The 15590-nt window shown below is 39.2% G+C and overlaps 1 protein-coding gene across 2 annotated transcripts in view; it reads right to left on the bottom strand.

Moving 5' to 3' along the window:
* Nucleotides 1–15590, bottom strand: part of mbd2 (methyl-CpG binding domain protein 2) — an 80891-nt gene that overhangs the window by 36152 nt on the left and 29149 nt on the right. For both annotated transcript variants that reach the window (XM_022668829.2, XM_049463208.1), the window contains exons 2-3: nt 14387–14546; nt 2393–2530 (exon numbers count right to left, since the gene is read on the bottom strand). In XM_022668829.2, coding sequence (XP_022524550.2) covers nt 2393–2530; nt 14387–14546 — 298 coding nt within the window. The remainder of the gene's footprint in view (nt 1–2392; nt 2531–14386; nt 14547–15590) is intronic.

Below are 15590 nucleotides of genomic sequence, written 5' to 3'. Positions count from 1 at the left end.
AGAAAAGCACACAAACTTTGATTAGCTGACATAAAGGCAAATAAATGAATCATAAATACACAATGTGGCCAAAAGTATTGGGACACCTGTGCAATTATTTATATTTATCTTCCAAAATCTAGGATATTTATTAAAGAGTTTATCCGGATTTTGTTTGAGTGACAGTTTCTAGTGTTCAGGGAAGTTTTCTACTGGATTTTGGATTGGAATTTGCATTGCTGTGAGAATAGGACTGCATTCAGCTGCAAAAGCATTAGTCAGGTCAGGATGCAGGACACAGTTCCACTACTGGAGAAGAGCTCATTATCACTACACAGGGTTCATACACGTTTTAACCAGTACATTTCCATGATTTTTCCATGACTTTTCCATGCCTTCAAGGCAAATTTTCATGACCATATGGTTTTTAAAACATCAGTGCAGACATGGACAATAAAACCAAAAATCAACTAAAACTATAAATAAAATTGATAAAATTTAGTAGGTCTAAAATGAATCAGAAAATGTTGACACTAATAAAATGTGTGTTAGATCCCAAGAGCTCCATTGTGTAGGACTATGTTACTGAATTAACTCTGAACTGACATATTTGTTGTCTAAAAATAGATTTTCTCCATTGATAAACCAAAACACTAAGATTTGTAGAGCAAATTAAAATTCTTTTTTTTTTTTACTTTCTAGGCATTTTTATTTTTCCAAAACTTATCCAGGCCTGGAAATTGCTATTTTTTAAATTCAATGATTTTCCAGGTTTTTCATGGTTTTTAACTTTGATCTGCACTTTGATGCAGGAAACATGCTTTATAAATGATGTAGTTTATTATTACTTCATCTTTAGTTTACTAATTTGATCTTGATTATCATTTTATTTCATTGATTGGCATCTTTATGATTAATCTGGTTAATTAAAACATCTCACTCTGATTTTGTTTATTTTATTGTGGTTTTTATTGATTCTAATTGTGTTTTTATTAATGTGATTGTTTATTCTAATAATTCAATCTTAATTGACCTATTTTATACTCTTTTAATCCACCATTATCTAAATTGTTTTTTTGTTTTTTTTTTTTTTTAATTTTTTTGTATTCGCAAATTTGCATCTGTTGATTTTTTTATTTAAAGGTAATTATATTTTTCAGTCACTGTTTATTGCAAATGAGGGTAACTCAGTGTATTTCAGAGTGAAAATTAAGGCTGACTGCTTAATTGATTGATTGATTGATTAACTGATTTTGGCAGGAAAATGAGCATGTATTTTAATGGAATGTTATTTCCATCAAAATTCCATTATAATTGCAGCTTTATCAAAATCTTTAATGTATCCTAGATGCATCCAAGCATTTTTACAACCTTTAGGCCTTTAGTGGATTTCTAATCTCTGATGAACTGGTTCAGACCAGTTCTCCACCAGGGAGGGTGGCACACAGTGACCTGAGTAAGCGATGGTCTTCTCTGTAGTAATAAGGTACAGCAGTGTGGGGGTGAAGCGAGGGAAAAGGGGGGAGAGGCAGGATGGGGAGTTTGGTCATTACTGCCCTGCTCACGGAGTACAGAGCAGTCAGGCAGCAAGCTTATTCCCAAACGCTAATGACTGCTGGAGCCTCCCCTGCACACGCACACACACATATACACACACACACACACACACACACACACACACACACACACACATACAGAGCTCTCTCTCTCTCTTTCACCTCAACTCCCACTGCTACACCAGTCTCTCCCTGCTTAACAGTTCCTACAACACATTATCCCCTCTTTCTCTCTCTCTCTCTCTTTTTCTATGAACACTGACATTACTCTGCAAGAGAGCGAAAGGATAAAAAAGAGGGAGAGGCCTTGATTTGTTGTGTAATCGTACCGGTTCCTCCTTTAGGAAGACTAAACTGTGTGGTGATCCTACATCAAGCCAGTAGTTGAAAGCAGACGTGCTTTCATTTGTGTTTACAGCGAGAGCCCAGCCCTGTAATAGGCAATGTTCCAGTCCATTACCACGTAACAAAGAGCGAGGGATGAAATGAAAAGGGAATGTGCGGACTCCTCCGGAAGTTTCTCAACACACCCCAACAAACCCGCCCTCCCTCGCCATATTCATCTTCCTCTTCCTCTCTTTATAGATATCACACACCAGCAGCATTCCAGAGCACTCTATCTACCAAAGCACACTCGTTCACACTCAGCCACGGGAGGGCAGTGGAATTGTGTGCATTTGTCACCCCCTGGTGTTCAAACTGAGACCCAGCAGCCCAGCAGTGCCTCTTCACAGCTTATGTTAAGTAATCTTAAAGGCTCCTAAATTAACAAGCAGCTTACAGCCTCAAAACGAGACGCTACAGCACTGAACCGGACTGAACCGGATTAAACTGGTGCTGAGATGTGACGGACTGACCTGCCGAGGCTGTTCCGTCGCTCTCTGTAAGTCGGTTTTGACTTTGTTGCTGGGATGGTTGACGACTTTGGTGACGGGCTGCTTGAAGATGGACGCTGTCTGTCGGATGGGCAGTGCTGTGTTGAGGTCAGGCTTACCCTGCAAAGAGAGAGAAAGAGAGAGAGAGAGAGAGAGACACAGAAGGAATAGACAAAGATGAGACACGTTAGATCACTCAAAAAGAATAATCTGCATTTTTTTTAAACCTCAAAATTCACACGTTAATATACTCAGTTCGTGAAAAAATATATACATATATATTTAATAAACTGTACACCCACCCTAATGTAAAAGTTACAATGGTAATGCATTGACTAAGGCTGCACATTTAAAGGAGAAATCTGGTGTGAAATAGACTTGTGGTGTAGTGAAACATGATTGATGACAAACTTTTAGCAAATAGCCCACCACCGTTCACCACCAGCCTTCTAAAATACAGCACTTTTAGCTGATGGCCCAACAGGCTTACAATGCTAGCAATAGGGGCATAGTGTTGACCATAGGCCAGTCACGATAGCATTTTCTGTGGATGATATATCATCCCAGAAATGATTGCGATAAATTATATTATTGTCATTTTAGGACCATTTAAACATCACTGGCTTAATGATAATGGTACAGAATAACAAAAAATTTAAATACAACGAAAAATTAAATAATAATAGTTTAGGAAACGTATACTCTTTTTCTTTACCTGCTACAGTCCACACTGTGTATGGAGTTGTAGTTATTGAAGCATTGGTCATTTTGGCTGGCTAAAATACTGTTTACTGTTATATATGTGAACAAACATTTAAATAAACACAATAGACCAGGGGTGTCCAAACTTTTTTTGTTGGGGGCCAGAAGAAGAAATATATTTGAAGTCACGGGCCACAGACTCTATAATAAAACAAATAATGAAATATACCACTTTAAATAATACATTTTCCTGATTATTTTCATTTACACATCATTTTACTTGACTTACTATCTTTATCTTTGACAGTGCTGTGTAAACTAAGATTTTTCAAATTGATGTTTAATTTCATGATGTCTCTTAATATTAAACTCCTTAATTACGGCAACTTTAAACTATTTGGACCGTTCTTTTACGCTAGAAATGCGCACCCTCTCCGCTTTTAGACTCTTTTGCCCCGTTTTTCTGCGCTAGAAATGCGCAACCTCTCCGCTTTTAGACTCTTTGGCCCGTTTGTCTGTGCTAGAAATGCGCACTCTCTCCACTTTTAGACTCTTTTGCCCCGTTTTTCTGTGCTAGAAATGCGCACTCTCTCCGCTTTTAGACTCTTTGGCCCGTTTTTCTGCGCTAGAAATGCGCACCCTCTCCGCTTTTAGACTCTTTGGCCCGTTTGTCTGCGCTAGAAATGCGCACTCTCTCCACTTTTAGACTCTTTTGCCCCGTTTTTCTGTGCTAGAAATGCGCAACCTCTCCGCTTTTAGACTCTTTGGCCCGTTTGTCTGTGCTAGAAATGCGCACTCTCTCCACTTTTAGACTCTTTTGCCCCGTTTTTCTGTGCTAGAAATGCGCACTCTCTCCGCTTTTAGACTCTTTGGCCCGTTTTTCTGCGCTAGAAATGCGCACCCTCTCCGCTTTTAGACTCTTTGGCCCGTTTGTCTGCGCTAGAAATGCGCACTCTCTCCACTTTTAGACTCTTTTGCCCCGTTTTTCTGTGCTAGAAATGCGCACTCTCTCCGCTTTTAGACTCTTTGGCCCGTTTGTCTGCGCTAGAAATGCGCACCCTCTCCGCTTTTAGACTCTTTGGCCCGTTTGTCTGCGCTAGAAATGCGCACTCTCTCCGCTTTTAGACTCTTTTGCCCCGTTTTTCTGCGCTAGAAATGCGTACCCTCTCCGCTTTTAGACTCTTTTGCCCCGTTTTTTGCGAAAGAAATGTGCACCCTCTCCTCTAGCGTTCAAACTTTGAATCTCACATTATAAAAACCTGCTTAACAGCGGGCCAACTTTCATTCTATTTCTAAAATACCTCGCAGGCCGCTCCAAAAAAGGAAACGGGCCGCAAATGGCCCGCGGGCCGTAGTTTGGACACCCCTGCAATAGACGATATCACGATTATCAAATATTATTGAGTTACTGTCCATTTATTGTACGATAAGTTGATAATGAAATTATTGTAACAGGCCTAGTTCACCATGCAAAACAATCACTATTTTACACCATTAACAAGCTCAAAGTAGCTCCACACTTCATTGGTAGAACTCTGAGGGTCCTGATATTTAAAAAGAGGCACTGAGAACTTTGAAAATGCACAGGTATTTTATAAAAAAACATGTTTATACACACAAAACCATCAGGCTGTTCTCCGGACACCATCATCTTGAAATTAAGTCACTTTAAATCGACTGATGAGCATGAGCAAATAGATAGGGCATGAGAACAGACTGCTAAATTAATTTAGCTAAAAAATAACTTTATGCTAAAAATGTGTAAGTTGACAGTTTATTTGTTTACCATTTGTTCTTCTTTTGCTGATTTCAGAACAGTGTAAACTGTATAAAATGCCACAGTGTAGAAACTTGTTCTACTCTGGAGGTATAAAAGTACTAATGCTACATTTTTTTCATTTTATATTGAAAGATGTATGTTGAAGCAAATTTACAACAGGGTACCAGATAAACATTACAAATACTGTACACTACTTTATGACCTTTCTAAAAACCATTGGCAAAAGACTTCAAGCTATTAACAATCCGTTTTATTATTTAAATTGTATATACTGTACTGTTTATTTGATCTATTTTTTGTACTGAGTGCCTTGCTAGCCCTTTGCTGCTGTAACACTGTCAATTTCCACACTGCGGGACTAATAAAGGATTATCTAATCTTACCACTTATCTTATTTTATGCAAAATATGTCCCTATGTTATATATGCCCCAGATTAGCATTGTTAGCAATACCAGTTAATAACAATGTGTTATTCCGTGTTTTGCATTTCCAAACATCATGTACAGATGCCCACTTGTGACTTGTGTTCAAGATTTCCACGTTTAAATGGAAAGCAGCTTATGACTGAATTAACAGCATCCTATAATATAGAATATGGTGATTTTTAAAGGTAAAACTGTACAAGCCTGTTTACACCACTGTACTTTACTTACTGAATAAGAACACTTTAAATATGAGCTTGCACAGCTCTTCTGACTGATTGTGGTCATGCCACACACACACACACACACACACACACACAGTTACAGCTGCTGTAAGTATGGCTGCTCATGTTGGAGTGTAGGCATTCCTTACTTAAGCAGACGTCCCGCGGAGCAAGGCTCCCATAAAGCTACCACAGTACACACTCATACAAGCACTCGTCCTTAATCAGATAACCACCATTTCCCCAATCAAAAACAGAGACATAGAGAGAGCGAGAGAGAGAGAGAGAGAGAGAGAGAGAGAGCAAGAACTATAAAATGCTTCTAAAAAATGTATGTTACATTTTTAAAATACACTAATATGTCTTATTATATATCCATGCCAACAATTATGGGACTAGAACTATTAAAAGGACAGGATATAATTATTAAATAGAAATTCCTCACATATACACTGACATGCCAAAAGTCATTGGACAGCAGTAAGTAAAATTAACAGAAGTGTCAAGTAACTAAAGTACAAATACTTTGTTACGTTACTTAAGCAGAAATGTTGGTTATCTATACTTTACTGGAATAATTTGACATTTTTCTTCTACTGCTTACATTTTCACAATTATCTGAACTTTCTACTCCTTACATTTGAATAAAAATAGCCTCGTTACTCCTATTTCATTTTAGCTCGTTTTCATTCCGGCTTCTCATCATTCAATAAAACCCCTATAGAGATAAATCTCTCCCTCCAGATACAGTGAATCTGATTGTAATTGGATATAAAGAAGTATAAACATATACCATTCCGACTCCTTACTCGTTTATACTGTGATCCATCACACCTGCACACGTTATATTAAACAAAGTGCATTTAAGCAAATGCATTAACAACACCTTACTTTGATAGAGGAAAAAAAATATTGCAGTATCAGTATCAGACATAAGACAGAAGAAGTGGCATCGTACCACCTTTATTCACGAAGAGAGACGACTGCACAGCAATGATTGCTTGAGTAATAAAAAACAATAAGATTAAATCACTAGTGGTTCATTAGGTTCTGGAAGTTGTGCGCACTCTCTAATTTCTTTGTCCCTCTAGTTTAATTAATCCTGCTGCTAGGTCTGCACAGGAGAGACCAGCATAAGAGTTTTGTAAGTAGGGAAATAATGGCGCGCTACTGCTCCATTTTAGGGCTGAGTTAGAGCTACACAGAGGCAAAGGGTGTTATGATGCCCCTATTAATACAGTATATATTTTTTGCATACAGTAGTTGTATGAAAATATGTGCCTTATCAGGAGAAGTGAAGATAGTTAAGTCCATCACGCACTCACTTCAGTGTTTTTAAAGACCAAATAAACTATACTGAACCATAGTGTGATTTGCTGGTGTGTTAAAATATTATGTGTTTGATAAACATTTTTTAAATTGATGTTTTTTATTAAAAAAATACGTTTTGGCCTTTACACAAACATTATTATTATTATTATTATTATTATTATTATTATTATTATTATTATTATTATTTAATTACATATATTACTTATTTGTGATTACAATCTTTATGTTACATTTTTTTATTGCTTTAGGTTTAAAAAAAAAATCCCTTCTTAATTAAGCTATCATAGTTTTATTTTTTGGCTTGCTTATTTGTTTTTAATGCTTTTGCCATTTAGTATGTTAGTTTAATTAGTTTGTGTAGCTACACCTTTAGTTTATGCTGATTAAATTCTAAATTCTATCCTGATTAAATTCTACCTTAAATTTTCCCAAAAATCATCAGTGCCCCTTATAAACCTGGTGCGCCTTATGTATTTTACCAGTCAGGTTTTAAGAAGCAGTAAATCTGCTTTACTGAAGTGCAGCGTTATACAGGAGTTTCAGTAAAGTATGTTTTTCCAGCACTGAGGCTAAAGCAGTATTAGCATTAGCCGCTAACCGTAGCGCTAGCTCTTTCGGCATTTAGAGGTGAATATAATGGACTGTAGTTTGTGCGTTAACTGTGTTAAAAAAAGCAATGTGGGATGAACCGCTAGCTGATAGCGGTAACCCTGGGTTATCTGAACCCATGGGGTTCCCTAGTGCAGTGCTGCTAATCACACTGTGAAAAATATTGGAAACTTAAGTTTACTGTAAGTAAATGAAAGAGATTTACTTACCCAAAAAACAGTTTTCAGGAGAAAAATCTGTGCAGATTAACATACAGTGCTTGTTTGAAAAATTACAGTTTTGTTTACTTGGGAGAACCCCCTCCCCTCCATAATATGGTGCACCTTATAGTCCCTAAAATACATTAGTTCATTATTTTTTAATCCCTTTAAGTTGTAAATTCACATATGCATTAAAAAATTAGGGTTACGCTCAATTCTGTTTCTGAGTAAAAATAAATGTTGATTGATTAGATGATTGATTGACTGGCTGAGTGATTGTTTGATTGATTGAATGAAGGTATGGTCCCTAGTGCAGTAATTCAGGACAAATAGGCCTACGTATTGTACTGAATCTGTTCTCTTCTACCTTCCTAGCACTTACACCGTGCTCTTCACAGCTGGTGTGCACCTCTAAGTGGGAGTGTGTGAGGTGTGAGGGCATAAAAACGTGCAGTTGTTTTGGACACTGCGGTCCAGAACGCTCTACAGACCGCGCTTATTTATCGCGCAGCTATTTTAGGAGCACCCGTCACGTAATCAGTTCCAGGGAAAAGATTCAGGACGTCCAGTCCAAAGTCCGGCCTGGCGACGCAGCCTTCGGGAGGTTCTGGAGGGACTGAACCTCTGCTTAAATCAGACTGTCAGACTGTAACGCATCCAGTTCCTGGCACGACCTGACGGCCAAACGATTCAGCAGAGAAAGAAATTGAAGTGTTTATCTAATAAAGCCAACAAAGGTGAAAACAGGTCAGCCCGAGAGCCGCAGCCAGCAGCCACTCCTTAACGGAGACGACTGTGAGAAAAAGACGGAGGAGGTTAATAAAGAGTCTGAGACTGAGCTGGAAGGAGGCGTGTTTCAGTGGTGCTGCCCAGCACTTTAATACGTACATACAAGCCTATTCATATTACATTGTTCAGATTGAGCCCAAATGCAATATATTATACTATAATATCAGACTGAAACTCATTTCTGGGTGAAAATGAATTTCATTAGCTCAGGTATAGTTGGCATGTGAGCCAGTGATTGGTGTTGAATTACAATTTTGCAAATCTTAATATAGACTTTCCTTAATGTGAGGTGATACAAGTGTTTGAGTGTGTATTTGTGTGTGTGTGTGCGATATCCTGGCAAGATGTGGTGATGTGTAAAGTTACACATTCTTAAGATATAATCTGAGCACGAGCCAGCTCTCTATGACGCTCACATTACCAACACAAATGTGATACTATACAATGCTAGGACATAGTGGTCATACGGTATATAGGTCATTTGTGTTATATATGTACATGTCTACAATAATCAATATGTCAAGTAGGGATTAAACATATTGGATTGCACATATTTGCAATAATTATATGTTTTATATGCACAAATTTAGCATGCACAATAACAATTATGTTGGTTCACTATTTGACATAATATTAAGAATTGCCAGATTTTCAGCATGTCAAGTTTTACACGTATTACATTGACATGGCAAAAGTAATAGGACCACAGTATGTAAACTGATCATGAAGGGCCCTATTTTTACGGGGTGTGTTTACAGGGTTTACGGGGTCGAGTAACAAAAGTAACGCAATAGTTACTTTACTGGTAACTAGTTACTTTTATAATGGAGAACTATTATTTTTGGAGAAGTAACTAGTAACTATAACTAATTACTTTTTCAAAGTAACAAGCCCAACACTGCCAGTAATGTTAGCTAGCTTGCAGCTAATGTTAGCTAGCTCTACGCTAACCTTAGTTCTCTCCCCAGTAATGTTAGCTAGCTCGCAGCTAATGTTAGCTAGCTCTACGCTAACCTTAGTTCTCTCCCCAGTAATGTTAGCTAGCTCGAAACTAATGTTAACTAGCTCTCTGCTAACCTTAGTTCTTTCCCCAGTAACTCACCGTTAATGTTAGTATGTGCTTTCCCACCGGCATTAAATGCACCATCTAAAAACGTAATACCTACATCAAATTTACAGTAAATTTAAGACAATTTAATTATCTAATTATCAAGATTTTATTTAAGATATTTTAAGACTTTTTAAGGACCCGCGGGAACCCTGTTATCTATAGCTGGGGTGCCCGAGAGCAAGGAACCAAGCCCCCAACTGCTGCTCCCTGAATGCTGAGGTGGCTACCCGCCACTGTTTGTAGCATAGACTGTGTATAGCTGGACAGAGCATCGTCTCTCAAAAGTGAAGCCACCACAGGTCTGGCGCCCCCTGCTGTTCGGTTGCAGAAAGCTGTGTAATCCCACCCATCCCCATAGGTTCCAAAACAGACAACTTTCAATCACGTTTTTTTCTAATATACTGTAATTCTACCTCCATTATTTAAATGCAACAGCTAGTGTAACCTCTGCTTATATTGTTAAATTTGTATATCCCCACAGAATTCTTTTTTAAAACGTTATTCAGCTCTATTCAAAAAGGTGTGGTTATTGTAAAAGGGCTGGGTTACACCTAGCCGGGGTGGGGGCAATGACTGTATGGGTGGGACCATAGACTGTGTATAGCTCTGTTGAGGCAGCCCTCAGGGGCGGGGTTATTTAAATGAGTAGGCTGTCTCTCCACAGTCTTTCTCCCTCCTCTGGTCTCTACTGTGCAGACTCGGGTTTCAGGATCACCAACATAGCGGAAAGTTTTGGCTTCATTTTCATTGAATGAATGTGAACGGGGACACGACGTCCATCTTTTTTACAGTCTTTGGTTTGTAGTCACTACCCACATTGTGTGTTTGTATTCATTGCTAAATTCCACTGTACTGCTGTGTAAAGGATATAAAGTGTGACCTAAAATACACACACGCACATACACACACACAAGCACACACGCGCGCACACACATGCACACACACACGCGCACACCAGCCTCATGTTCAATCAGTAATCACACTGTCCAGCGATCTTCCTCAGAGCAATGGCACAGCTTCCCAACAACTACTGACTTGCTAGGAAGCCACATTTCCAGCGAGTGTTACATAATCTCTACAGCTAACGAGAAGCTTAGAGGAACAAGATCAGAAACTGATCAGCCGAGCGTGAACCATGAAGTGTGTGGGTTAGAAAAGAGAAGAAGACAAATCAATGGTTTGAGCCCACTCTAAAAAGAGCAACACTACAACCAGGAGTAGTAGCACTGGTCCACAGCTTTCTACATACTTCTACGTGCTGTTTCCCTCGGTTTTGTTCTGGCACTCGGTCATTGTGCCTGGTCCTGCATGGCACAAAGGAATTCTGCTGTTATCTGCTCAGTCAGGGTGACAGTAATTAGGGTGGATTCTAACATGTAAACAAACACACAGGCGTACGTGCACATATTAACTGTAATGGGAAACACAAGGTAGAGAGAACAGAGAACAGTAAGGAACTAGTCATATTTCATGTGCCAGAACATGCTCAATTTAGCACACCACATGAAAATCTGCGCTGGATAACAAAGCGAACTATTAGTGACCACCTACTTTTTTGGTCTATTTTCATACATAAGGCGCATAATGCGACACTAGTAAAGAACAGGGGTGTCACCATGTTTTCCTTTTAATTCAGCAGGTCTTGCCTCTAAGCAAGTTAAACAAAGCTAAGTTAAGAAAACAAACTGTAATTCTTAAAAATATATATATTTTAAAGTCAAACAAGTGCTGGATGTTAATCTACACAGATTTCTCTCCCCAAAACTGTTTATTTGGGTGAGTAAAGCACTTACGATTGTTTTTCTACAGTAAGCTTAGATTTCGAGATTTTCATTAGGGCTGGGTTCAGCAGCATTAGCATTTAGCTAGTGCTAGCGATTACCGCTAGTAAATGCCGCCAGACAGCGCTACACTAAGGAACCATGAGTGTTCTGGTAAACCAGGGCAATATCAGCAATGGTTCATCCCACGTAGCTTGATTTAACATGGGAAACACGCAGATTACAGATCGATATACTCACCTCTGAGCAGTAAAAGAGCTAGTGCTGGGAAAACTTAAGGATTTTAAGTGCACCTTATAGAGTGAAAAATATGGTAATATACTTAAACACATACAACTTGAGATGGAACAATCAACAAATACGTATTAGCATCGACTGATTTTCAGGTCAAATATATAACTGGCCGATAGTTGGGCATAGGCCTGTTACAATAACATAATTTTTCTATGGATGACATGTTGTTCCAGGAATATTTGCCATAAACAATTGAATCATAATTTCTATATATTTTTATGCAAAAATTGGCATCTCTGTGGTGCTGCTCATAAGAGGAGTGGACCTGTTTGTCTCTGTAAAGCTGCTTTGTGATAACTTCTGTTGTAAAAAGCGCTATATAAATAAAATTGAATTGAATGAAATTGAATTATGCCACTAAAAATATGTGGTCAAAGTCCAGATGTGGACCTGCAATGAAACAGAAGTTACAGATGTCCGTTTATCCCTTGATTAAACAGTGTGATAGACTACAACAGCAGTAAAACTGTACTCTGTATGCGTGTGAAGACTACTATTTAAGCAGACGAGAACAGAACAGTATGGCCAAAAGTAATGTCTCCGCTTAAATACGTGCCAAAAAACACATTGGCAATACAGAAGGTGGCAAAAATAGTCTATGTCATATTAGTTTATCGCATGATAAGTTGATGATATAATTATAGGCAAAGAACTTACAGAGTACAGAGTACAGTGTGTTAATGCGGCCAACAGTACAATGATCAGAAATACTATGATTAATCTTGTTGCCTAAAGGCTCAACTACATCACAGCTAAGCCAAGCCTGACTGTCAATCATGTCATTCCTATGTATAATCCCACCTTCTTACGATATGTAAGAATAAGGTTTTACAAACTTAGGAAAATTAACTGTTGGAGGAGGAAAAATCTAATGAAAAATGTATTGGTTTTACAATTAAAACATATAAAGATGATCAAAACCACACATCATACTTCAACCAGCCAGCAGGAGCACTAGATCTGAGGTGGCTCAGTGACACATTCTTCTACCAATGTAGTTTCTGTGTATTTTCCCCCTAAACCTGGCTCCATAAATATCACTTAACCCCCTGTGCTGTGCTAAAGATCCTGAAACCCATTGTTGACCTCGCACTTTACAACGCTCTTCACCAGGGAGGTCAAGTGGCAGCAGTCACCTCTGGAAGCCATTCAAGGAACTGCCTCATTCAGCAGATACCCAGAAAGCTCTTAGCTGCAACAGATCATTGCTAAGTGGAGTACTAATGACCCTGAATGTCACTGTTGATCCCAGCTTCCCTTCTATAGAACGCTCTTAACCAGGGAGGTCAAGTGGTAGGAATCACCCCTGGAAAATTTTCAGCGAACTCCCTCATTCAGCAGACACTAAGAAAGCTCATAGACACCCAGCAGCTCATCCCAAAGTGGGCAGGGAACTGTTTAACCTTTATCTGGACTGACTGGAAACAAAAACAGGACAGTCTGGTTGTTCCTGTACCCACTTCTATAGTTCTCTGAAGAATTACACTTCAAGGAACATATAACACATACCACTATATACTGTGGATGTTTTCATCAGTTCTTCTGTCACTTTCTTTCCCAATTGTCCACCAATTTATCTGGCCAACTGTCCCACCCAATCAGCTGCTAGCCTGCTGTAAATCCCACATTAATAACGATGCCTCAACACAAGGAGGGTGAAGACTAGCACAAGCCTCCTCCGAAACATGTGAAGCCGATCACCGCCTCTCTGCGACTCGGTTCCGATACATCAGCTCACAGATTGACATCTCCCTTTGGAGTGATTTGAGGGAAAGAGCGCCATTTACCCACCCAGAGAGAAAGGCCAATTAATTGTGCTCTCTCTAGCTGATGGCAGGCTGCATGACTGGGATTCCAACCAGCGGCCTCCCGATCAAAGTGGCAGCATTTTAGACCAATGTTTTTCATTTTTTGGAAAAATGAAATGATTAAGTGCGCCTTATATTGCGAAAAATACATTACCCCGGCTTAAGAAATGCTAGCCTAGCATTTCCCATTCTAATGCCTTTGCTCACCAACATTCAGTGTTGGGCACGTTACTTTGAAAAAGTAATTAGTTATAGTTACTAGTTACTTCTCCAAAAAAGTAATTTAGTTACTAACTGAGTTACTCTACTACAAAAGTAACTAGTTACCAGTAAAAGTAATTATTGCTTTACTTTTGTGTTACTCGCGCCTGTAACCCTCACCGCCCACCCCCGGCCCCACCTTCTCAGAGCGTGTTTCATAAGCCAGATGAATAGAGTGCACAACAGCAAAGACAACAATCATTGCTTAGGCGGTTATCTCATCCTCCCCTCCCCTGTGACTCACACACACAACGCACACAAACACACTTGCGCCTTTGTCTGTATGCGCGAAGTTAAAAAAAAGTTCTTGATTGGGTAAAGTAAAGTGCAGTAACGGGGTGTCGGAAACAGTAACGTCGTTATAGTGACAGTCAGAGTAATTAGTTAGATTACTCGTTACCGAAAAAAGTAACAACGTTAATAACACCATTTATTTCAGCGCCGTCATTCCCATCACTGCCAACATTACACTAGAAGTGATAAGGGGAAAGGCTGCTGTCTATCCATCCTGAGAGAGCATGGCCAATGGTGCTCTCTCAGACTCTGGCTGCTGATGGCAAGCAGCATGTTCCAGGATTCAAACTGACTATACACTCAGACATTTGCTCAGATTTTCAATCAATCAATTTCTGTAAGTCATGTAGATGCTAATTATCTGATACCTTGGACAGGCTGAGGTTCTCGCTGCGAAGTCTCTGTTTGTTTTTTTGCAGTTTGCTGGGCATCATCTTCCCCGTACGGAAGTCGAAGCATCCTAGGTCAACTGTGTTGCCGAGGTATCTGGACAGCTGGGGTTTGCTTCTGAATTTCTTCCCCGTGGGGCTGGAGGTAAACAAGCATACAAAGAAACAACAGCAGAGTGATGAGTTAGTCAACAAAGCCAAACCTCTGGTCTTAGAGAAACATGTACACAGTATAAAGAACCACTAAAAAAGCACAAACTAAATTCTCAACTAAACAGCCGGTCAGGTCGTGGCCTCATTTAGAACAGACAGGCTTGCACAGCTAATGTCCTCCAGACTTCAGGCTTTTCTTTGTTTGGCTAATGGATTTATAATAATGAAGTTCTGTGTAAAGTTAAACTCATAGGTCAAACATGCCCTGGAGAAAGCTTTCACAGACTGCTGACAAGCTGACAAACCTTGGCACAGTGCATTCAGACTGACAACACTGTAGGGATGATGTAAGCTAATGATTCAGCGTAGGCCTCTTCTTCAAATTAGCGTAATAAGCTGACACTGAATTAAGCAATAGGGGACAAACGGGAGTGTTTTAATAGTGAGTAACATCATGGGCCAATGGTGTGTGCCTGCAGGTCAGCACAGCCTCAGGGTTTATTGCTTTAATAAAGCTGGTTTGCAAACTAAAGGGATTGTTTTAAATATAGGATCCTATACTGCTAATTTTACCAGCCACAACAAGTAGTCCCAGCAGGTTTGGGTAAAGCAATCATTGTTGTTCCCACGCAAACAATGATCAGCAGGGAGATGCAGATATAGTGCAGTGCATGAATGCAAAATATATGATTTTTAAGCTAAGGCTGGACGATGTGGGCAAAATTTTAGAACACACTATACTATGATGTACTTTCGATATTGATCTGAACAGTAAAAAATCCATTATCACACACTTTGACAGGCTGCGGCCAATAGAGTTATGCTCTTCTTCATAGCTTAAATGCAGTGCTCGAACCTGGGTGGCCCTTTTTATTTGTTAGTATATATTTTTATACTAATACTAACTGACCTGAAAAGACTTGACTCTTAATATGAAGCCTGGAATAGAGGATTAGAGGTGATGCTTACTGTTATTCTGAGCTGGATTACATGCTAATAGTTGATAACAGGTTAATGGCAATCTACTGAT

Source organism: Astyanax mexicanus, chromosome 1 (genome assembly GCF_023375975.1).
Source record: "Astyanax mexicanus isolate ESR-SI-001 chromosome 1, AstMex3_surface, whole genome shotgun sequence".
NCBI classification, from domain to species: domain Eukaryota; kingdom Metazoa; phylum Chordata; class Actinopteri; order Characiformes; family Acestrorhamphidae; genus Astyanax; species Astyanax mexicanus.
The sequence above is the reverse complement of the archived record's forward strand: the minus strand, read 5'-3'. Positions and strand labels throughout refer to the sequence as shown.